This window comes from Triticum aestivum, chromosome 1D, assembly GCF_018294505.1.
Source record: "Triticum aestivum cultivar Chinese Spring chromosome 1D, IWGSC CS RefSeq v2.1, whole genome shotgun sequence".
NCBI classification, from domain to species: domain Eukaryota; kingdom Viridiplantae; phylum Streptophyta; class Magnoliopsida; order Poales; family Poaceae; genus Triticum; species Triticum aestivum.
Genome location: NC_057796.1, coordinates 412,072,797 through 412,096,711, shown reverse-complemented (window position 1 = coordinate 412,096,711; position 23,915 = coordinate 412,072,797). Strand labels below are relative to the sequence as shown.

The 23,915-nt window shown below is 45.0% G+C and overlaps 2 protein-coding genes across 2 annotated transcripts; one reads left to right on the top strand and one right to left on the bottom strand.

Annotated features, from left to right (window-relative positions):
- The first annotated feature begins 8,341 nt into the window (after nt 1-8,341).
- Nucleotides 8,342-9,390, top strand: LOC123171830 (ethylene-responsive transcription factor 12-like). Its single transcript, XM_044589058.1, has one exon. It carries the CDS (start codon nt 8,654-8,656, stop codon nt 9,206-9,208), a length of 555 nt encoding a protein of 184 aa, XP_044444993.1. The 5' UTR covers nt 8,342-8,653; the 3' UTR covers nt 9,209-9,390.
- Nucleotides 9,391-10,358: 968 nt separating this feature from the next.
- On the bottom strand, nt 10,359-21,363 carry LOC123182487 (structural maintenance of chromosomes protein 4). Its single transcript, XM_044595057.1, has 28 exons — nt 21,069-21,363; nt 19,679-19,768; nt 19,034-19,135; nt 18,770-18,946; nt 18,424-18,554; nt 18,249-18,327; nt 18,021-18,178; nt 17,873-17,948; nt 17,600-17,728; nt 17,395-17,539; nt 17,182-17,312; nt 16,658-16,810; nt 16,349-16,538; nt 15,372-15,505; nt 15,106-15,264; nt 14,553-14,858; nt 14,295-14,471; nt 14,038-14,121; nt 13,727-13,936; nt 13,567-13,656; nt 13,324-13,445; nt 13,076-13,231; nt 12,890-12,997; nt 12,754-12,814; nt 12,310-12,444; nt 11,193-11,280; nt 11,050-11,122; nt 10,359-10,894 (listed from the first exon to the last, which is right to left on the bottom strand). Exons 1-28 carry the CDS (start codon nt 21,207-21,209, stop codon nt 10,750-10,752), a joined length of 3,750 nt encoding a protein of 1,249 aa, XP_044450992.1. The 5' UTR covers nt 21,210-21,363; the 3' UTR covers nt 10,359-10,749.
- Between the last annotated feature and the right edge of the window lie 2,552 nt (nt 21,364-23,915).

Genomic DNA, 23,915 nt, shown 5'->3' with positions numbered 1-23,915 from the left:
TGCAAATTTGAAGAATTTATCCGTGGATTTCGAAGTCAAACCCTTCCTCAAGGTAATATTCTCCGATCCCCTTGTTTTGATCCAAGTAAAGTTCTCTCATTGCTCATTTGTTGCTAGTTTGGGGAAACCCTAGTTTTGTTTGGATCTACAGATTTGCATAGAGATGTGAGATGTTTGTTTGCCAATTTCTATGATTAGGCTTTGTTAGTATGCTAGGGTTATTCTTATGGGTATTCTTATGTTGGTGCTAGAGTTAGGTTTAGGGCTAGGGTTATGGTTATGGTTATGGTTAGGGTTAGGGTTGTTGTTTGATATATATGTTAGGGTTTGTATTCCGTGTTTATCCTTGGATTAGTCTCATGGAAGCAATGTTATCTTGTGTTCTTTCAATGCTTATAGGGATGGGAAGAACATGTGTGTTTGTTCATCATGGGGACAAAGACGCCTTTTTGAAAGGCAATATACAACCGGACCCGAATGAGCTTGACATGGTGTTTGATAGTAGTCCTAGCTATGCGGAGCTCTTGCAACAAGTTAGGAAAGATTTGAATAGAATGGACCCTAGTGATATCATTGAGTTGGAGGGAAGGCATAATGTTGGTTTTGGAATGCACATCCGTTGGAAGACAATGCGTGTCAACTTGGAGCAACGTTGGGTTGCATACAAGGAGACGGTGGCCGAATCACTAAATAAGGCTCTTGAGTTATTTGCAACGAAGAAGGTTGATTCAAGTTTGCATTTGGACTTGAACCGGAACCCCTCCCCTTTGGTTGCTAGTAGCCCCCCACCCTTGAAGCGAGATGAAATTGTTGAACCTCTTTTGACCCAAGAAGTGAGGCCAACATTGAGCCCGTTTACAAACAACCAAGATGAAGCTTCGCATGAGGACAGTGATGAGTATGCGGACGATAACAATGAAGTTGATCTCCATGACAATAATATGGGTGATCTCGACAAATATCATTTCCAAGAGACAATGGACCATTCCATCCCTTTTTCCCGTGCATATGCATCGGACTCGGATGACGATGGTCCCGATGAACAAGTTGATGCGGAGGGGTTCACGGTGAAGGAGGCCGAAGCTTTCGAGAAGGTATTTGGTCGGGATCATCGGACTACATTGTTCAAGGATGTTAGTCTCGCGGATAAAGATGTGGTAGATGGTGGCCAATGTGTACCTCTTGGGGTTAGGCCAAGCTCTCACCGTGATTTGGTAGACGACAAGAACCGGATTGCTAAAGGTTCTAAGTTCGACACCTTGTTGGAATTGAAGATGTGGCTCGACAACTACTCGGTTACACATTATCGTCCACACAAGGTGGTGAATTCGGACGTCAATGTGCGCTACACGGTTGCATGTGCATGTGAAGATGAAATATGTCCGTGGATTGTGCGTGCAAGACCATGGAAAGGAGGTCCAACTTGGCATGTAGTGAGTTGTGTGCCAACTCACTTGTGCCAAGGCAAAAGGGTGGATGGCAAGATTGTGTCCCAAGACCACAAACAACTCACGTCCGAGTTCATCGCTTACAGGCTCTCCAACTCAATATCCACACTTCCAACAATGAGCGTCCAACATGTCATTGATCTTGTGAAAGCCATCTTTCATTACAAGGTGAAATACGGCAAGGCATGGAAGGCGAAGCAAGCCGCATTTAAGATGTTGTATGGTACATGGGAGGAAGCATACAACCGAATTCCCGAAGCAAGCCGCATTTAAGATGTTGTATGGTACATGGGAGGAAGCATACAACCGAATCCCTAGGTTGTTGTTAGCCATGGCCGCGACAAACCCGGGCATGGTTCATGTGGTCGAGCCTCATGGGCACCAAACAACGATTCATGAAGGAAGGAAAGTCAGAGTATTTGGCCGTGCTTTTTGGGCGTTCGAGCAATGTGTGAGTGCTTTCGAACATTGTAGGCCGGTCATCGCAATTGATGGCACGTTTTTGACCAGACAATACAAGGGCACCCTGTTGGTTGCGATAGCAAGTGATGCCAATAACCGGGTGTTGCCATTGGCATTTGCTTTGGTTGAGGTGGAAAACAATGACAACTGGGAGTGGTTTCTGCATCTTTTGAGGACGAAGGTGTTACCCGCTCAAAGGGAAATTTGTGTCATATCAGATCGGCATCCAGGAATTCTTAACGCGGTGGAGATTGACATTCCCGGGCATGCTCCGTTGCACCATCGATGGTGCATGAGGCACTTCTGTTCGAACTTCTATAGGGCATGTGGCCTTAAGGAGTTGGCCGATGATCTTCAAGATTGTTGTCTCACTTTCTCCGATAAGCGCTTCGCCACTTTGTACAACAAATTGCTCGCACACAAAAAACTTGATCCCGGGGGTCAAGACTTTCTCAATAGGCACATTCAATACCGGAACAAGTGGGCACGTGCTTTTGATGAAGATGGCCGGAGATACGGTCAAATGACAAGCAATATGGCCGAATGCTTCAATATGGTGCTCAAAGGTGCACGTGGATTACCCGTGACGGCAATAGTTCAATACACATTTGACAAGATGAATGCGTACTTTGTAAAGTACTCGATGGAAACCGATGCACAGATAGCGGGTGAGAACCCACGGAAGTACAAGTACAAGTTCCCACCCAAAGTTGATGAATGGTTGGTGTTTCAATCACGGAAGGCGGACTCAGAAGAAGCTATATTATATGACAACGAAGAGTGGAAGTACGAAGTGAAAGAGCCAGGAGGAACCACAAACGATGGCCGGCAACATGGAGGTCGGGCTTTCAAGGTGTCGTTAACACAATGTGATTGCACTTGCGGGAGGCCATTGTTGCTTCATCTCTCATGCTCACACTTGTATACCGTCGGCCGCGTTAGGAATGTGGACATCAATCACCCACGCACCATGAGGGAGTCGGAGTTCTCAATCATGACGGTCAAGAAAACATGGGGTCCCCGCTTTCACCCATACTTTGACCAATCACAATGGCCGGAGTATCATGGAGTTCAACTATGGCCGGATCCGGGGTTGAAGGTTGTTAAATGGGGTAGACGTAAGACAAAGCGTCTTAGAGGCGACATGGACGGATGGGGCCATGGTGGTCGCCTCTTCGGGTGAAGTCTTCAGGTGTGTACTTGTTGATTCCCTTCCTAGGATTCAACTCGTATGCAGACCGAGCCTGGTACGTCCCCACGGTCATATCATCAGCAACCTATGCATCAACAGAAGATATGGAAAGACCGTGTCTGAGGATATAGTTAGCAATGCATCAACAAATGAATATATATCGTCATGCCATACCTCTTGGGTGACCACACCCACATCCTCATCCTCGAAAGGTTCATCATGGCCCTACCCCAAAGCGGGATCTGATGGTGTCACCGACCTAGACCGTTCTGGTGATACATACTCGGGGTCACGACAACCGAAAAGGTTTGATAGCCGCCTTAACTTTTGGCCCTAGCGCTGCAACATGTACAAGTGAATGAGACATGGAACATAGAAACATATGTTAAGTGCTAGTTTGAAGGAGATGTGAACCTTAATGAATGCTCGAAGTGCACCTTCCCCATCGCTTTTGCCAGCCGGGGTTGTTTCCAGAATAGTCTCGGTCTCATCAGCTGCTTTTTTGATCTGGTCATGCTATGAACAGAAACGGTATCAAAGTGTTAGGCAAGCGAAGATGTGAATAGTGCGAATGGAAAAGCAAAAAGGGCTAACCACAAAGTTCATCATTGGAGCTGAAGGGATCACTGAGTTGCCTTTCCTGACTAATGCGTTGTACTGGTGCTGGGCTACCTCATCAAAAACGGTGGGTTCTTCCAGAATCTCCTCAGCATACGCCGGCTTGCATACCTCCACGCGGTACTTGCAAGAAACCATGTGAGATAGTTGTTGAACGCGATCGGGCAGTGCTCACGAAGTTGGGCTCGTTTTCCAGCCCTTGCTTGCTCCACACTAAGAGCGAACTGCACGACATACTTCCTGTGATGGTTGGCCCAATCCTTGATCTTCCGCTACTTTTTTCTATCCAACCTGCAAGTTAGAAACAGAATATTAGCATCATCGAAACCGTCGAGAAGCTGCTAAGTGCTCAAGGTTAATTATATCTTACGCGTGTAGCAACTTGTCCGTGTCCTCCCACTTCGGCGGGTGTGGCTGGAACAAACCAAACTGGCGGAACACCCGATATGGCAGGTGAAGCTCAACCGCCCAGTTGCATATCAGTGGGCACCGCATATGCCAGAGATCCCTATCCCTAGTGCACATCGGATTCAGCCTGAACTCTATAGGGTTACCAAAACTCTCTCCTTTTCCATACGGCTCCCATTCCACCTGCAAAATGGGATTGAATGCAAAATTGATATCGAGTTACGATACAAGCATGATAATCACTTATGCAATGTCGGTTCACCTGCTCAGGCGTGATCGCGTCCAGCTCGCTCTTGTACAACTTGTACATGACCGAGGGATCATCCGTCATCTCATTTAACACATCCCACTTGTAAGCCCAAGTGGGGAGCCGTAGTGGGTCGTCTTTGTCGTCCCAATCCTCGTACTTCACGGTCTTCGGTCGTCCAGCCAACAAACGCTCCCAACTCCATATGAAAAGTGCGAGAAGACAACCACCAATACCTCCAGTGTGCCTACAACAGGCTTCGTCCAACTGCATATAAAAGAGAACATGGTCAAATTTGCCGCAAGAGCGCATTGATAATGTATCAATGAAGTGAAAAGGAAACAACTTCATACATGTCGATACAAGTAAGCCAGTGTCGCCGAACCCCAACTCCATTTGCTATCGAAGACGGTCAACGCCTTCAGCCACATCCATGGAGCATTCTTGCCTGTGCCATCAGCAAACATAGTCCTGGATATCACGTACCACATGTAGACACGAGCATATCTCTTCACCATGTCCTCATTAGCATCCTCAGGGCAAGTACTGAAGTTCGATGATATCCACGTGAAAGTAGCGCCGGCTGCGACTCTTTCCTTCTTCTTATCTTCTGCTTCTGGTTCCCGAGGCTCCGGAGGAACCATACCGATAAGGGCATGCATCTGCGCGCGCCACCCATCAGAATCGGTGTTCATACATAAAGGATTCCCATCGATAGGAAGACCGGTGATCATAGCAATATCCTGGAGCGTCACGGTCATCTCCCCGGTCCGAAGATGGAAAGTGTGTGTCTCCGGCCTCCAATGATCAATAAGCGCGGTGAGTGCTGTAGCATTGTTGGGTGGCGTCGACCGGCGGACCAACTGAATGAAAGGGAGAAGTCCTGCCTCCCTTACATACTGTGTGTACCGCTCATCATAGCGCATCCATCCAAGGGTGACCCCGTGAGACCGAAGCTTCAGAGGTGCAAGCTCCTACAAACAAACAAATCATAACATCACATATGGGGCATTTGTGTTTGAAAAAAAATACGAAATTCATAACACCGGCCACTTTCAGTATTACTCGCTGCTCCACCGACATAGCGTACGACCGGTGTTGTTTGTCCCAATGATCATCGAGAAGCCAAACCATCCTAACAATTTCAACAAAGCATTCTTGTCAACACGATTATCTTTTCAATTAAAAAAACTAAAGTAGGCCTACTACATGCAAGATTCAAAACATATGTATCCAAAGCATTCTTCTCAATACGAGTATAATTTTAGTACAAATAAACTAAACTAGGCCTACTTCATACAAATAAATTTTCCATAGAAATAACATGTCAATCTATATATCCAACCATATCTTTTCAATAAAATAAAATAAACTAGGGTTCCACAAATCAAACAAACAAGGGTTGTAATACATGCAAAATTCTAATACATGCAAGATTCAAATCTAATCAAATCAAAGGATCCCCCAAATCTTCAAAATACCATATTTTGTATGGATAGAAAGAAGGGGATCGGAGGAGAGTACCTTCTAGGATGGATTGGTGAAGAAATGCACGAACCAAATCGTCGGATCTGAAGGATTTGGGAGAGGGGATTGAGAGGGGGAGAGGAGGAAGCCGCTGGCGCGCCTGTTCTGTAACTCCTCCTGGAACGAATGGGTGGGGTGGGGGGAGGGGGAGCGGGCGGCTGGCATCTAAGTCACGGTGCAGCGCCTAAGGGCTAGGCGCTGCACATTACATGTGTGGCGCCTACCTCGTAGGCGTTGCACTGCTGGGTCCGGGGCCCAGGGCTGCCACGGTGGACTGGAGTGCAACGCCCCCGAGCTAGGCGCTGCATCGTTGGATGTGGCGCCAGCGTGGCGGGCGCTGCAAAAAAAAGTCAAGGGAGTGAAATAGTTTCACGGGCAGTTCATTCTGTGAATTGATTTCGTCCCGAGGTCAAAATTGTCAAATTTGCCGCCGCCCGACGCCCGTCGACGGCTGGCACGGAAGTTTGCACGGCGCCTGCGGCAGGCTAGGCGCCGATCGGCGCCGAACGGGGCAGAGCGGCCCAGCGGAAGCAACAAGTCATCCGGCAGGCAATGCGGTAAATGACATCAGGCAGGCAGGCTCACGTGAACGGGCGAGGCAGCGCCGGACGACCGATCGAGCCGGGGCCAGCGGCGAGGGAGGGTGTCAGCGTCGGACGGCCGGCCGGCAGCGGAGCCCCATACGGCATGGCCGAATTATTGTGGACGGGATCGCGCCGCGCGGCGCAGGCGTACGTGCACGGCCACGGCGGGCAGGGGAGCGTACCACGCGCGTACGTGTGGTGGGCGTCACCGGACAAGACCGGTCACGGCGTCCGCCCGTCCGTCCGTCTTTGGCAGCGCAGGGCCTTCAGAGTTAAGGCCATCCTGCCGTAACGCGGTTGCGTGTCCGCGACGATGATGCCAGGCCCTGGCAGCTTATTTGAGTCTCGTGATCGAGCTAGCGCGCGCGTGCGTGCGTGCCCACCGAACCATTCGGCAAACGCGGTTCATGGTTTCAACGTACTGGTAGTTTGGCAGCAGTGCGTTGGTTAACGACGCCACGTACACTGTCGAATCCATGGACTTTCGTTGGACGAATCCAGGATTGAACGAACGAACGAACGGGACAAGCCGTTGACAGGACTGTGCAGGGTCAAACAGTGCGCCTCGTAGTGGCATACTTGTAGCATCCGAGGTGACGCGGAATCAGATTTGATTATTCGCGGTGCGAGTGGTACGTAGAAGAGAGCCCCGCGGGAGAGGACTCATCGAATCAGCGATTCAAGGCCGCCGCGTCTTTCACCAACACAACAGGAGCGTGCGTGCCACCACCACCAGTGCGCCTACACGGACGGACGCAGGAGCTGCTCCGGCGAGCTAACACTACATCGAGGGTCGGTGTCAGCAGTGAAAATTTAACCCTCCGGAGAGTTTTGTATCGGCAGGGAAAGGGAAGCACCCCCCCTCCCCATCTGGTGCCTCCGGTGCAAGCGTACGTGCGTCAACAGTGCACTGAACGCGTAACGTGATGAATGTGCTCCTCTTCCCAACGCGTCGCCACGCTACTGCAGCAGCGGCAGCCTTCAGAAGGCAAGGCAGGCAGGCAGGCAGGCAGGCAGGAAGCATGGCCCTCGGCTCGGCTCGCGCGTTCCCGATGCGGTGCCTCCCCCGCTCCTGCTGCCGCGGCCGCTGCAGGTCGCCATGCCAGTTCCCGAAAACGACTCGCCAAAATGAATGCCCCACCCGGGCCTGCGCTGCGCTCGCACGAGAAACGAATCAGGAAGCGACGCCCGCCCACGCCAGCGCCCCGCGCGGCTCCAGCCCAAAACCTTTTACGGCCCGGCGCGGCGGGCCGGGCCCCGCCGCCGTCTGTGCGGCGCCGCACGCGCGGGGCCTCCGACCCCCACCCCGCAGCCGTGCTGCCCCCCGACCCACGACACCACGTGAACCACCGAACCGTGCCCCGGCACGTCGCCGTGCGTGCGTGGTGCGTCGCTCTCGCTCGCTCGGCCGGCCACCTGGTCTGGGTCTGGCCTGCCACACACGCATCCCGGGGCCACACGGGTCAAAAGGCCCCGCGGCACATACGTACCATCACCACCTGGCCGGCGAAGGGCTGCACCGGCCGTACAATGCGACGTAGTACGTGACACAACGTAACGTGCAGGCCAGGCTCAGGCCGCTTTGCCCGGCCGCGCACGGCAGCGCAGGGTCAGTGGGTAGCGTAGGCCGGCTACGGCCGCGCGCGCGGTACGGCGGGACGGGGAGGACGGGACGGGACGGGGTTGGACGCATGATGGATGGTGTAGGGCTTGCGTCACGGCGGCAGGAGGCTGGCAGTGCAGTGCAGGGCGGGGCGGCAGGGCCCCGCGCAGCGTCAAATCGTGCGGCGGCTGGGGCGGAGGCGCCGCACGAGGCCCGGTCAGCGACAGCCTCCCTCCCTCAAACCCCCGACGCCTACCCCTACTCTACCCGCGGTGCCCCAGAGGCCTACGCCGCTAGTGCCACTGTGCCTCCCCACTTCACGAGGCGCGCCATAGCCATGCCATAGCATAGAGTAGGCAGCGAGGGTCCGTCCGTCCCTGTGGGAGAAAGGAGAGCCAGTGAGAAGGACCACGCTCAAGCTCAAGCGTGCCCATCCCGGCCTCCTGCCCTGCCGCTCCGTATAAGAGAGCTACCACTCGCCAGCCAGGGTTCTTCAAAGAAACTCCACCGCACTCGCCAAGACGCCAACCATACTGTGAAGTGAGCGTAGGAGGGAGAGGCGTCATGCAAATGCTGCCGGAGACGAGGGGGCACCGGAGCAGCGGCGTCGGAGGCGGCGGCGCCGGGGCGGGAGGGAGGGCGGACGCGGCGGCGCAGGGGCACTACCGCGGGGTGCGGAAGCGGCCGTGGGGCCGGTACGCGGCGGAGATCCGGGACCCGTGGAAGAAGACGCGGGTGTGGCTCGGCACCTACGACACCGCCGTCGACGCCGCGCTCGCCTACGACCGCGCCGCCGTCGCGCTGCGCGGGCCCAAGGCCAGGACCAACTTCGCCGGCGGCCACCTCGCCCCGCACCAGCAGCAGCAGGCGTGCCTCCTGGCTCCCCGGCCGCCGGCGCGGCCCTTCGGCGGGCGCCTCGACGTCGCCCACCCGTCCCCCTGGCACTTCGTCTACTTCCCGTCCAGGCTGCAGGAGTTCCTCGCGCAGCCGCTGCCGGCGGGTGACGCGAGGGACGCCGCCCCGTCGCCGCCGTCCACGGTGCTGGAGCTCCGGACGGGGCCCAGCAGCTGCCCCCAGTTCGACCTCAACGAGCCGCCGTCGCTCATGTTTGGGTCGTGATCTCTTCCGCCGCGCAGGGGTGTAGAGCTCCAACTTCCAAGTGTAGGATCATGGTAGGTACTACGTACGTAGCGAGTAGAGGTAATTTAGCGGGGTGGTGGAGAAGACTCGTCCGTGTGCTGTGTACATAAACTGCTGCCCATTTTAGCAAAATTTCACCTTGTGTCGCCTTGGTTGGTGTTCGTTTTTGCTGATCTCTTGCAGTTCTGGCCTCCTTGGTGGTGTCTCTTTGCAAGACACTTTAACCCGAGACTGGTTTTCTTTGCCGCTTCTAAGCTGAGTTAGTGTTCGTGCGATATCCCATGGAATGGACATGGTTCCCTGAGTCGCATGTGGCCCAGGTGCTCGTCCGTGAGCCCAAGCGTACGTGCGGTGTGGTGCACGAATGCGTCAGTTTTGGCTCCACAGAGGTTGTTAACCGCAGCGTCATTGTGTTTATAAATTGTTCCTGTCGCAGTAAGCCCCAATGGAGCACGCGAAGTATAAATTTATAAGCGAAACGTCCAACTATTTCAAGTTAATGATCCTTGTGCTGAATTGTCTGTAATGATATGTGAGAAGTGATGTTGTGATTATTGTTATTTTATGTTTTGAGATTACTGTTATTATTGTTATTCGGTTGTCTAGCAGTTGTAGAAACTATGACCAGTACAATTCCAATTCAGTTTGTCTAATTCACATCTAGATGTTTTTTTAAGGATGTCACATCTAAGATCCCACAAATATATAATGCAACAACAAGAAACAAAAAAACTAGAAAAAAAATAGACCACAAAATAGAGTAGACATCAGCTTAGATGTGTCCTAGATAGACCCATTCCAATTACTCTTCAATTTCAATGCGCTATGTCAGAACTTACTCCAAAGAATAAAGCTTCCTAGTGCAGAAGGATACAAGTTAGTACTCCCTCCGTTCCAAAATACTTGACTTTCATTTGTTCAAAAATGGATATACCTATATATACTAAAACATGTCTAGATACATCTATATTTTGACAAATGAAAGGCATGTATTGTGGAACGGAGGGACTTGAAAGTCACGCAAGCTCTTGTACATATTATTCTCTCTTCTATAAAGCTATTATTCTCTCTTCTATAAAGCTAAGGTACGTCATTGGCATACCCTCAAAAAAAAGTCACGCAAGCAACAAAAGCATAAGTTTACATTTCTAATAGTGTAACAATTGGTTATTTACATAAACACACATCTAACCATACCTCATATCATTCTGACAGAACCAGAGTGTTTGTTCTGAAAGACACATGAGGGCATACCAGGATTACAAAGTTACTTGGTTGAACAATAGGTTCCATTGGGAACCAAGAAAATATTAGTAATTCACATTCAGTTAGGCCTACATACATCAAATACCTTAAGTGACCAAATGTTCTAGTCTCATCCTGTCATTCTTATTCTTATGGCATAAAACCATCTTAGCAGTACAATAAAGCTTGATGCCAAAGGAACCTCGGTTCCATGATGGGTACAACAGAAGATTACATTGAGATGAAACTCCAACGTGCAGACTACTGAACTAGCTTCATGCTCTCAGCGAAGCTTCGAGGGTTGTTGGTTTCGTGCTCTCGGCAAAGCTTCCAGGGTTGATAGTTATACTCTTGGTGCAATTATCAGTCTTGTAGATGCCAACCAGCCTATCAGCTAGTTCAAACATGTTGTTTCTGAGACTGCAGAAAGGATGACAGACATTAAGTTAATCAAACGTGAAAGGGGCAAAGCCTAATAACAAAGCATTTACCTACAAGGATTTTTCAGCTTGATCAAAAGATATAGGATCAAGAGAAAAGGTAAATTTGAGAGAAGAGAGCTGAAATAAGCATACCTAATAATAATGAACTGGGCGTCCTTGGTACGATCTTTCACATAATGTCCAACAATGGATACATTCTTAAAATCTGCAAACAGGAGTTTCATTAGCCCATTTGAAATGTAAGATTATTAGTTCAAGAAGGTCACAAGACTTACCCAATGCTGCATCTATCTCGTCCATAACATACAATGGAGTTGGTTTATAATGGTGAAGAGCAAACACTAGAGCCAGGGAGCTAAGCGTCTGTACGACAACAAATGTTTCAATAGGTATATACCCAACAGAGTAAGATTATGATGAGAAATGTTTGCAATCCATTTAACATGTAGATTGCACAACAAAACAGTACATCTGTACATGTTAGGGATTTAAACATTTTATACAATATATCAAACACAACTAATCAAGTTGCACATTTCATGCAGTCTGCAAAATACGAAATAGTTGTATCGCTGTGTAACGCGAGGCAAATCATAAACAAGTAAAAAAATAAGTTAGATTTGCATACTAGCACCTTAGCTCTTGATTGATAAATGGAGGGCTAGGGGTATGTTGGTTCTTGCCCACCTTCCCTGCCAAAGAATTGGCTCAACAATTTTTTTGGCAGAGTACTTCATCCTTTGTTGGGCAATTTTGGCACAGTTTGTGAAGGAAACAGCAAAGGGTCCAAACTCCAAAGCCAGCGAAATTTTGGAAACACACCAGGCAGTATATTTGCCATGAAGGTTTGTGAGTTGGTGGCATAAGCCAACACACATCACAGGTAATTTTTTACTCTATATATATTATGCACTGCAATATCTTAAATATGAATGTACAGCCATTTTAACCAAGAAACCAATTCAAACATAAGTTGATAGTGTTATATTTTAAATTTGAATTAAAAATCTCATTTTGCATCTTCAGAAAAGGTTGTGGATTTGATGGAGGCTAACTCAAGTGCCTGGTCTGCTAAATGAGGGCACACAACTTCTCTAAAACATCTTTATATCCCAATCTGAAGTGTGAGAGCTAGAAAGTATCTTAATTACCAAATGAGCAATAATGCAGTACGACATCTCTGATATCTTTATGGTGGCCTCAATTTTTCATGTGGTGTCATTGGTAAAGCCCATCATTAGGTATTAGGAAAACAATGAGCAATATGCACCTATTATTCACTAAAAATATGAAGTTCTAATAATGACTTTCTGATTGACATCTTTATTCATAACATAACGATAAAAGAGCTTAACTTTCTCTAACATTCTATAAGTGTGGAAAAAGAAATACCTTCTCGCCACCAGATAGGTTGGCAATGTTCTTCCAGCTTTTCTTGGGAGGCCTTACGCTGAAAACAACACCTTCTGAAAATGGATCCAACGAATCAACAAGTTCCAGCTCCGCATCTCCTCCAAGTGTAATCATCTAAAACCACAAGATAATATGTTGGAATCATTTCAGTATCTTCAAAAATAAGCATCAATGTAGTGAACATATCATTGTTCCACCAATGAAGTCATATACTTTAGTCACCAGGCTTGCTTTCTTCTACTCCGCCTTTCAGAATTGTTGATTCACAAGAAATGTGTACGAGGAAAGCACTGATTATAATTGTTAAATTTCAGTTCATAGGGGCAATTACAGTCTAATCAAATCAACTCTTGGATTATGTGTCAAATTTGTCAAATGGTGATAGAGTTTGTCAAATTACATGCTTGTTATGCATATTCATACCTGGTACATCTCTTTCAGTTTCAGAGAGATCAAGTTGAACCCTGCCATGAACTCATCTAACCTGCAATAATATATACTGCATGTAAGATGCCAAATCAGCAAATACTCTTATTAAAAACGAAATCAAAACCAGTACCTTCTCTTCCTCAGCCCATCATATAGCTTCTTAAGATCATCACGCTCCTGAGTGGTAGCATTTAGCTCATCAACACGTTCGCCATATAAACGAGCCTTTGTGCGATACCTGATTCGACCAAAGATAAGCAATGAATACATTGATGGGCAAAGGTTCTGTCAATAGGTATAGAGCATTAGTCCATACTCTGCTATTGAATCCAGATTTGGACTCGAGTCTTTAATCTGCGCTTCCAGCAATGCCACCATCTCCATGGCTTTTTTCAGGTCACACATTTCATTGAGATGCTCATCACTTAGTGTTTCTTTAAGTTTCTCAGGATCAATCGCATCCTTCTGGAGTCTGATGACGAAAAAAACATATCCTCATTTGAAAACAGCAAAGAAAACATGCATGATTCATAAGTAACTGAAAAATATAGCATTTGCACATACTGATCCATGTGTTTGGCAAGATTTGTCTGAATGTCAGCTAGCCTTTTCTTATATGCCTTCACCTTCATTTCCCACTCCTTGGCAAGCTTTTTTGTATCTTGCAGTTTGTACTCTGCATCAACCTGTTTTTACACATAAACAGTTCATGTTTTCTTGCATAAAAGTTCAGTTCGTTAAAACTTACAAGAGTCATCGTGACCAAGTTCATGAAAGTATAATAGGATCTAAATTAATGGGAGAGACCTCAGTGGCTCTTAGTTCATCCACCACTTTCTTTGTTTTATTGTAATCTTCCTTTGTCTTGTCAAGCTCCTCTTTATGGGTGTCAATCATCTACAAGTCAAAACGGGATAAATATGCAACCCAGTCAAGGTCCAGGCCGTAGAGTAACATAACTAACTACCTCCTGGGTCTTCTTATAATCTTCTTGAACCAGAAAAGCCTTCTTCTCAATCTCTTTGAAAACGGACATTAACTTCTCCTTTTGAGCAAGCAGATTTTCCATTTCTTTTTTGGCCTCCTCAACGCCCTTGGCTAACTTTTTCATCAACTTTTCACAAGTAGTTATTTTAACTTTGTGGCGATTGATGTCCGAGCTAGTTTTGTCAAGTTCCTGATGTTTGAAGCACGAAATCGTAAACGTCAGAGTAAGAGAAACACACACACACACGCTCACCCCAGAGAAAAGAAATAAACATGCAAGAATGTGCTTACAGATTGGATTTTTTCTACTTTTGCCTTCTGATCCTTGAGCACCTGCCCCCCTGCATTTTCAATTTTCTGCTGAAGTTCTGAAGCCTGTTGTAAATTCAACCAAACTCAAGTTACGGTTAATGTAATAGAGACTGTATTTATAACAACAATGCTACAAGAAATTGGAACATAGCATTCAACTGGGAGAGGCCGAAATTTTAAGAGTGTTTCACATTTTTTTGGCAAAATGAGACTTCAAGGTTTGTATAGGCACTTGCCTGATCTTTGAGCTTGCTAGAACTCTTCTCAAGCTTCTTTAGTGCAACTTGTTCAGTAGAAATAAGGTCATCCAGCTCTTTCATTCTGCTGATCTCGTCATCTTTGGGATTTGCTGCAGCCTCCAGTGAATCTAGTCGCTTCTCATTGTAAGTGTATTGGGCATTCATACTCTCAACCTTTTACAGGAGGAATAAAGGTAAGGTGATCTCAACATAACAGAAAACTTGAAGAATAAGAAGAACATTTGTAGTTTATACCTCCTTTTTCGCTTTTGCCAGTTCCATCTCAAGTCGAGATTTAGCATCTTCCAGGGACCGGTAGCGTTTTTTAGCATCATTGATATTTTCACGCAGCTTGCTGAGTTGGTCAACAAGTTTGTTGAGATCATTTTCAGCATTCATAACAGCCTCTTCTGAAACACTTTCTCGGATGGATGTGCCCATCTTGCCACCTCGTGGTTTGCCACCACCACCACTCATGGTCCCAGACTTCTCAAAAAGTGCACCGTCGAGGGTAACTACCCGGCGAAACTCATTATCAGCAGTATATGCAATTCGAGTGGCCTGAAAACAAAAAACATATGCTTGCTGTTACTGCTTAAATGCAAGCAGCAGAAGGAGTGGTATTGCTTGGTAACAGAATATGGTATGTTCCTGAATAAAGTAATTTTCAGTATGGCAGTTCCATGAAAATGCTAGGGAGCCAATTGAGATATAGTTTGAGAAACAAACAAATAAGGCACATAATAAATGCAGGCAGCTAAGACATCCACAAATAAACTAAGTGGAACAGACAAACTTCAAGATTTACCTGATCAAGATCCTTTGCAACAACAGTATTGCCCAAGGTAGCAAAGAAAGCTAACTTCAGCTTCTCATCTTTAACCTTTACCAGATCAAAGAGGCGTGGAACTCCTTCAGGGGTTTTTACTTTTTCTTGTAGCTTACGAAGATGGTGTGCTTGCTTTTCCTGTAATGGTAACATAACAAAATCATGCTCTCGCAGTAAAACAAACAAGGTAAAGGTTTGAATACAGGTACACACAAAAACAAAAAGGAAACAAACTAGAGCATTACCAGTATCATAAAAGTAGCAATCCCAAGATTTCTTCTGCGTAATAGTTCAACACAAGCTTGGGCCGAATTTGTTGTTTCAACAACAATATAATCAAGTCCATGGCACGCTGTCGATATGGCAACATCATATTTTGCTGCAACACAGTAGTTTATAAATTAAATCACATATATAATTTAATAAATGTTTCCACAAAGATATTGTGTAAAATAGAATGCCGCCTCAGATTATAAACCATAGAAATTTCATAAATATTTTATGACCAGTGAGGACCACCTCAGTACCTACAATATGAGATTTGACTGTAAAGTACAGCACCAATAACACAGGATGCTGGAGAACCGCAAAAACTAAAACTAATACGTAAAATCAGAAGGTTCCCAAACTTGGCACATTTGTGGGCTTTGCGTACTGGTACCAAGGGATAAATATTGGCTGGAGAAACCTTGACCTAACAAGCTAATACAAGCAAACAGCAAGGGAAAGTTTTTTTAGCAATAGTGTGTCATTTATAAAGCATTAACCCAATATAAATATTAGTTATCTTAATCAAAACCTCTGGTAAGAGTAAATGCACTTTCCAAAGTCAGCAGTACCAAACGTTACAACTAGATTTCGCTAAATCATGCCGTTACAATACATTTTTAAAAAGGTGCAAGTGAGACACGGAAAAAAATCCCATGTTAAATTAACTCATCAAGTTCATTTGTTCCATCAGATAACATTGGTCAAATGCTCAAAGCTATAATATCAAATTCATTGGTCGCAGTGGAAGTGTGGGGGCGGCGTCCCCATCACCTTGCTCATGTGCAAGCAAATGAGAATTTGTTTCCTGAGCAACAAAATCGAGATGTGTTCCCGAGCACTAAAAAGAGAACTCTTCAGCACCCAAATGTAGAAAATCAGCAGTCCAAGGTTGGAATAGTTTAACTGCATTCATTTAAAAGTCATTCTTCTATGGCTATGGTTTATATCTTACCATCAATTGCACCAAGATCACCTAGCCTTCCATAAATGCCATCTATTTCCTTTGATTCTTTAGCTTGTAGAATTGCTTTCAAAACAGTGCCATGATTCTTCTCAGAATCCCTCGTCGATTTAATCTCCACAACTTTCTGCCTAGCTGCTTGTTCAAGAGGAATTAGGGACTCCTCTTGTTTTAGGCATTCCTGTTACAGATTCCAATGTTAGAGATCCAGGATATCCAGGATCCTCAACCGCATAAGGCTGATGAACTTAATAGTTGAAGGGAGAAGAAATGACTCAGAACTGATGTGAAGTGATTTACCTGTTCAACTTTACGAGCTTCAGATGCTTCACTCTGATGTTTCTCTATTTTTCCTTCGAGCTCCGTAATAAATGTGTCCTTTGTTTTTATTTTTTCCTTAATGATTTCCATCTGGTTTTGGGCACCAGTTAATTCTGCTCGAGCTCCATCATGCTGAAAAGGTAACAGGGTTCATGTGAATTAACAAAGGTCAGAATATTATATATTTCCATTTTTGTGCCAAAAATCATAAAATAGGAACACAAAAAATCCTGGAGTCTGGCTCCTGCAATGTGATGCTGAATAGTGAATACGTGTGTTCCCATAAGGCAGGTCCAAGTTGTGATGGCAAAACTGAAAACTGTGTTATTGGTAACAGGATTTCTTGCGCTCAATGGAAGACATGTCCAAACTGGCAGCTAGGTGGTATTATCTTGTCTTCCCGGTTTAAAACATTACAAGGCAAGGATAGCTAACCTTCTGTTTCATTAATGTTTTCTCCCCAGATGCAACATTTCAAACATTACAAGGCAAGGATAGCTAACCTTCTGTTTCATTAATTTTTTCTCCCCAGATGCAACATCTAGCCTTCCTTTATGCTCAATAATTTGATTTTCCCATGGTTCAAGCTCAGTCCTTACTTGGGCAAGTTCAGCACGTAGCTTTTCAGTTTCTTCTGCAATTACAAAAAAATGGGTATCAAACAAAACAGTCCAGGGGGGTGGGGTGGGGAGGCAATACTGAGAGAAAAATATGACCTCGAGAGCTTTCTTTAATTCGCTCCAGTACTTTCTCTTCTTGGTTTAATCGTTCTTGCAATTTTGGTATCTCTTCTTCAAGCTGTGGAATGAGATTGGTTGATTCTTCAATCTCTTTTGCTGATCCTTCAATTTTAGAGGTATCCTGGAAGGTGAAACTTTAGACTTTGTTGCTTGAGTTACAACTGAAATCATTTTAAAATACCTTTTCAGCTTTGTCCTCCAGCTTCTTGATCTTCTGCTTGAGATGTTTTAAATCTTCCCTGTGTTTTACATCTTTTCTCTCAAATTCCTTAAATTGATCCTTGCAGACTTTCATGTTATTCTCAAGTTCCTGATCATATAAAGAGAGCAAACATTAAAGACAGGCATTTAATTAGACCAAAAGTTAAACGAGCAAAGAAATCACTAAATACGTAAGAGCAATTCAACTTTGAATTCACAGCAAGGTTCCAGAAAATATAATTTAAGACCACACCTCTTGCCTTTTGACACGCTTGTTGTAAGCTTTCTCCATTTCCTTCAGCTCCTGAGAGTTCTGTTTAATTTTTTCCCTGGATTATAACCAAAACAATTAGTACTAAACTCATGACTTCTGTTCATGTACAAACATGGCAATAAATCACCTTTCGGAGGCAAGGTTCTTCGCTAGGTCCGTAACATTCTCTTCGAGCTGAGTAACATGTGATGTAGCATCATCAGAGGCCATTGTGGTTGCCTTTTCTTGCCATTTCAAAAGCAAAAGTTCCTTCAGCATGTATGCTTCAGCTTCATTTTTTGCATTCTACAGGAAGAAAGCACCATCAGTAGTGTTAATCAACCAAAAGAATCAATTTATGACATCAGATCAGCACCTCTAAACTGTCCCTTTCCTTCTCAGCCAATTTCAGCATCTGCACTGACGCGGTTCTCTTTTCATTGAGCACTTCCAACCTAAAGGGGTTAGAGAACATGAGAATGATTACATCACACTACATGGACAACACGCACTCATCATGAAAACAGGCATTGAAAATTTTGGTAACTTACTGTTTGTTAGCTTCTTCGATTTTCTCAACATATTGGTTTGTCCCAATGATGTCTTCTAGATATTCTAGAAAACCCTCGTCATGTGGACTTTGAGCTTTGGGTTTCATCAGGGAGATCTGCTCAACCTCACCCTATACAGCAACCAGCTCAGAAGTCAGGTATTTGTAATACGACAAAATACAGTTGGAAAAGCACCTTATGACTGCCTAGCAATTCCATGTAGACTTAAACCAAGAAATATGCAAAGGGTGAAAAATTTATGAAGGTAATCAAAAGTAAGATGTTATCTAACAAAACATGAAGTATCCATATAATGGCAATGCAAACTGAGGGAAGTGCACAAAACCTGAAGGATCAGAAAGCGATTATTATCAAGGTCCACTCCTTTGCCCTTCAACACTTTAGTTACTTCAGTAAAATTGCTTCCACGGTTATTTATGTAATATCTAGAGGTGTTGTCACGGAACGCAACTCTTGTTATGGAAAATTCACTGCCCTCAACAACCTTGTAGTTTCCACCATCCTGCATATGGCAACAGAGAAAAAGGAAACAAGGAATTATGGCCTAATGAAGCGATAAGAAACAATAAGGACATGGCTCAAGCAATACCAGATCAATGATTTCTTGAAAATGGACAGAAACACCAGCACTGTCTAGGTTCTGGTGATTGGAAGAGTTGTGTATGAGCTCTGAGACCTTGTTTAGGCGCATCTGCAGTTAGGACAGAACTAATCAGAAACAATATACATAATGCGAAACAACCAATAAATAGATTGTTCTAAGTCAAAAAAAAATCTACTGAATGTGAGGTCATCTTTTGTGAGCTTGAGAAAAGAAATTTACATTGTTAATCAAAACATCCAAAGAAAACATTTCAACCTTTGCAGGAAATGGCCTATGGAAAATGGGAGGACAGTACTTCATAAAGAAAGGGTCACACCATGCCAACTATTGAAAACATCCCACTTGACCACCACAAACTTAGTAACCATCAAAGTACCAATATAGTACATCCCTTTAGGCAAAGATGTGTTTACTTTGTCTGTTATACAAAACAAGCATCTCAGTAGGTTGTTAAACTCAACCTTTGGAGTAACTCGGTACCTTGCTGACAGGAATTGCCAGCCTTTAACCCTTGGATAGGGCAAAATAAATAAGGTGACTTGGTAAGATGTGATATGTACATACTACCAGGAATCAAACAAATATCCTGATGAAATGAAAGCATATAAAACATGGAGCATTGATATCCACCTGCTTTGCACGCTTCCCAAACACGAAGAGCATTGCATCAATGACGTTGCTCTTCCCACTTCCATTTGGCCCAACAACAGCCGAAAAGCTCTGCAACCAAGAAAAAACATTATCATAATTTGTTTTGCCTCTAGGAATCGTCACTTGGCATGCACCTAGACAAAAAGCATGCAATCGAGAAAATTATATTGTGCATGAGTCATATCTGCAGCGCGGAAATTCTGTGTCGCACAAAACTATAGAAGGCTAGAACTCTAATTTACTTTCAGGTTATCTCTGCTTATAACATTATATTTGACTAGTGTTGTGGCTGTATAAATTATGCTAAAGGTGTTCTGCATCCTCAGAATATTTATGTGCTTCAGCGATTAAGTGATGTTCATGGTATTATTTCAGTCAACTGCACTCGCATCTGCCTTGTCTTCGCAAATTACAGCCTCTGCACGAAAATATTCACAGCAGACAATCAACTAAACCATACAATCAAGGCATATTGCTTCAAAACTACCCTGTGTCCATTATACTTAAAAATATATGATACAAGTGTTCTGCATCCTTGGCATATTTTTGTGCTTCAGCGATTAAATGATGCTCATGGTATTAGTTCAGTCAAGTGAGTCAACTGCACTGGCATCTATCTTGTCTTTGCAAATTACAGCTTCTGCACGGAAATATTCACAACAGACAATAAACTAAACCATACAAATCAAGGCGTATGGCTTCAGAACCACCCTGTAAACACTATTTTAAGCACTTTGTGTGTGCTGAATGTATCACCATCTAACCAGGTGTTTGTGCTTCATGGTGCCAATTGTGCAGCTAAAAACATTTTGAACAACAAAAATGCCGCAAGCATGTAAGAGCCACCCCAGGGTTTCAGAATCACCATGCGCAAGTACTCCCTCCGTCCCAAAATAAGTGTCTCAAGATTAGTACAACTTTGTACTAGAGTTAGTACAAAGCTGAGACACTTATTTTGGGACGGAGGGAGTAGTTGGCTACAAAATTTCCAGTTCATATTTGATTGGATCACAACTAAGGAGCCAGAACAGAACATTGAAGCCGAAGGAACAATGGATAGTGCAGCTAATTTAGAATTCCGTAGGCATGGGGGAGACCAGAGACGCATCTTCCTAACAAACCATACAAAACTCCTCTCGAGAAGCTAAAACCTGAGTGGAACTGTTGACCAGTTGACATTTCTAGGGTTTTACGGAATTATAGATCGAGTGAAAAATGCAACTCTAGCATGCAAAATTATGTTCCTAGGACCTCGAATCGACTGGCCAAACTGGCGAAAAAGTGGGAAACGGGAGAGGTGGGACTCCGTGTGTGCGACGTCAAGGTAGAAATCAGCTAGGGCTCGCATCTGCGCCAGAGAAGAGGATACCTTGTGGAACGGGCCGATGCGCTGCTCCCCGGCGTAGGACTTGAAGTTGCGGAGAACCATCTCCTGTATGAACAGCCGCGGCTTCGCCGGCCGTCCCGGCGAGCTAGCCGGCGAAGGCGACGGCGGAGGCGAGGTCTCCATGGAAGAGAGGGTTACTGAGATCCCTCGGTATTTCAAAATGGAGTCGCGGGAGACCGGAGCGCGAGGGCCACCGCAGCAGTATTACCCACCCAGCCGACGGTGCTGACCCGGCACCAGATCTCCGCCGTTGCCGCCGCCGCCGCTTTCCCTGGGCCAGCCGACGGTGCTGACCCGGCACCAGATCTCCGCCGTTGCCGCCGCCGCCGCTTTCCCTGGGCGAGGCCGGAGGGGGGGGGGGGGGGGGGGGGGTAAGGGTGCGCAGAGGAGCGAGCTGGTGGTGGGGAAATTTGGGGGAAAGTCGAAGTGGCTGGGAGGGAGATGCGGATTTGGGGGTTCGGGGGGGATTTTTTGGGAGGGAAAACTGGAAGGTTGGGAGGGTTTCCGCCCTTCGTGTGATGTCAGACCAAAATTAATCGGAAATCTGTGGAGCTGGGTTGGACTACATGTGGGCCTGAAGTTGGCTTATATATGGGCCATGCTTCCTGTTATGTTGGGCTATACATATAAGCCATGCCCATATGCTTACATCTAGTAGTTTTTTTCCTAAAAAAATCTATTTTTTTAGTTGCAATAATAAATCCCCCAAATAAAAAAAAAGACCTGTGGCCACATTTAAAAAAGGAAGAATGTAGAATTTTGGTGGATATAATTTGTATAAGAAATATTCCTTTGATACCCTTTGGGACAAATGGATTGCCATCCTGCATTCATTTGATATTCATATGGAATTTTATAGGAAACCGAACATGATGTCACCTCATGTTTTTTTTGCTCTAGTGTCTACAGTTCATGTGCCTTTTTGCGGTACATCCAAACCACGATTTGGGGATTTTTCCTACAATTTTTATTCCTATAGGGGTACAGGATTCATGACATCTCAATTTCTAATTTTTTAACAAAATTACTATGTTTTGATGAGTTCCTTTCATAATAGGCTTTAGATTATTATAGCAGCTTTTAAAAAAGGTCGGTTGTATTTTCCTAGTGAATTTATGTAGGGTAATAGGTTACTTAAGAGAGAGCAAATAGGCTCCTTTGTCTTACACAAGAAGATTGTCTTGTGATACCTAAGGTAAATTTCTAAGTACAATTTGGTCACCGCATATTTTTATAGGCATGCAACTACTAAATTCTAAATATAACACTAAAAAAATATGTTAAACAGATTTTCATTAACATCTCTAAATGTTATGAAGGTCTAAGAGGCGACTGTATTTTTTGGTATTATATGCCATCCTTTGGGGAAGTGGATGGGTGAGTTAATGCGGCTGTTATTAAATTAGTGGCTAAGTTTTTGTTTAAACTGACAGGGGGCTCCCCCACTTGAATTGATCTCATACAAAAAAAATGATCCAGTTTGTAAGGGAAATTGCATCAGAAACCTTAACAGACCGAGGGGCAATAAATCTTGCTGAAGCAGTAACACAGAAAACAAAACAAAAAACAAGTACTCCCTCCGTCCAAAAATACTTGTCATAAAATTAATAAAATGGGATGTATCTAGACATATTTTAGTTTTAGATACATCTCTTTTTATCCATTTTGATGACAAGTATTTTCGGACGGAGGGAGCATGACGGGGAGAGGATGGCAGTGCTGCGATGCCAATAGGCACTGCCACCAAATCCAACACGATTGGATAAGTTCGTGCATCATTTCTACTCCTATCATTTTTCGCATAAATTGACGTGGCAACTATGTATTTCTTTGCTTTACTTATTAAATGAATCTTTCTTCAAAAGTTAGGGTGTGTTTGGATGGGGAATGAAGTGGAATGGAACATCATGGCTCCAATCATAGCAATGGGTTGGTTTTATCCCTGTGTTTGGTTGAGGACGATGGTAGAATGGAATGGTGACATTTCAGTGTTTGGTTGGTGAGATGGAATGTAATGGATTCGGCTCTCCTCATATCTCTTGGTGTGATTACTTCTCAAATGCGTATATACAATATGAACAATTGTAGCTTTATATGTTTAATAACAAATTATATGGCATTTCGATTGTATTTGTAGCACAAATAATTTATAAATCCACTCACAACTATACACAAAGTGACCCATATCTCAAAAAATGCATCTCAATTTGCATTTTCCTGGACATTTGCACTGAATAGAAGATGAAACATACGCTAATTGTTATGCAGGAAGCATCAAAACATGCCTACAAACAAAAAGAATAACTAGATTGTTGCATTGAGTAAAAACATCAAATTAGAGGAAGAACAGGAAGTGTCTCTTGGCATTCCTAATATCAAGGTGTTGGGAAACGTAGCATGCAATTTCAAAAAAATTCCTACGCTCACGCAAGATCTATCTAGGAGATGCATAGCAACAAGAGGGAGAGAGTGTGTTCACGTACCCTCGTAGACTGAAAGCGGAATCGTTTGACAACGCGGTTGATGTAGTCGAACTTCTTCTCGTTCCGACCGATCAAGCACCGAACGTACGGCACCTCCGAGTTCTGCACACGTTCAGCTCGATGACGTCCCTCGAACTCTTGATCCAGCAAAGTGTCGAGGAAGAAGATGAGTTCCGTCAGCACGACGGCGTGGTGATGGTGATGGTGAAGTTATCCGCGCAGGGCTTCGCCTAACCACTACGAAGATATGACCGGAGGCGTAAACTGTGGAGGGGGGGCGCCACACATGGCTAACAATTGTTGGTGTGTGTTCTAGGCGCCCCCTTCCCACATATATATAGGTGGG

What these genes read in the sequence shown, in the direction of transcription:
- LOC123182487 (XM_044595057.1), bottom strand. Translation starts at nt 21,209, where the DNA reads ATGGAGACCTCGCCTCCGCCGTCGCCTTCGCCGGCTAGCTCGCCGGGA. An exon ending in ATCGCTTTCTGATCCTTCAG is followed by an intron (nt 18,555 to 18,769) that starts GTTTTGTGCACT and finishes GTTGCTGTATAG; the next exon opens with GGTGAGGTTGAGCAGATCTC. An exon ending in ATGAACTAAGAGCCACTGAG is followed by an intron (nt 13,446 to 13,566) that starts GTCTCTCCCATT and finishes GTGTAAAAACAG; the next exon opens with GTTGATGCAGAGTACAAACT.
- LOC123171830 (XM_044589058.1), top strand. Translation starts at nt 8,654, where the DNA reads ATGCAAATGCTGCCGGAGACGAGGGGGCACCGGAGCAGCGGCGTCGGA.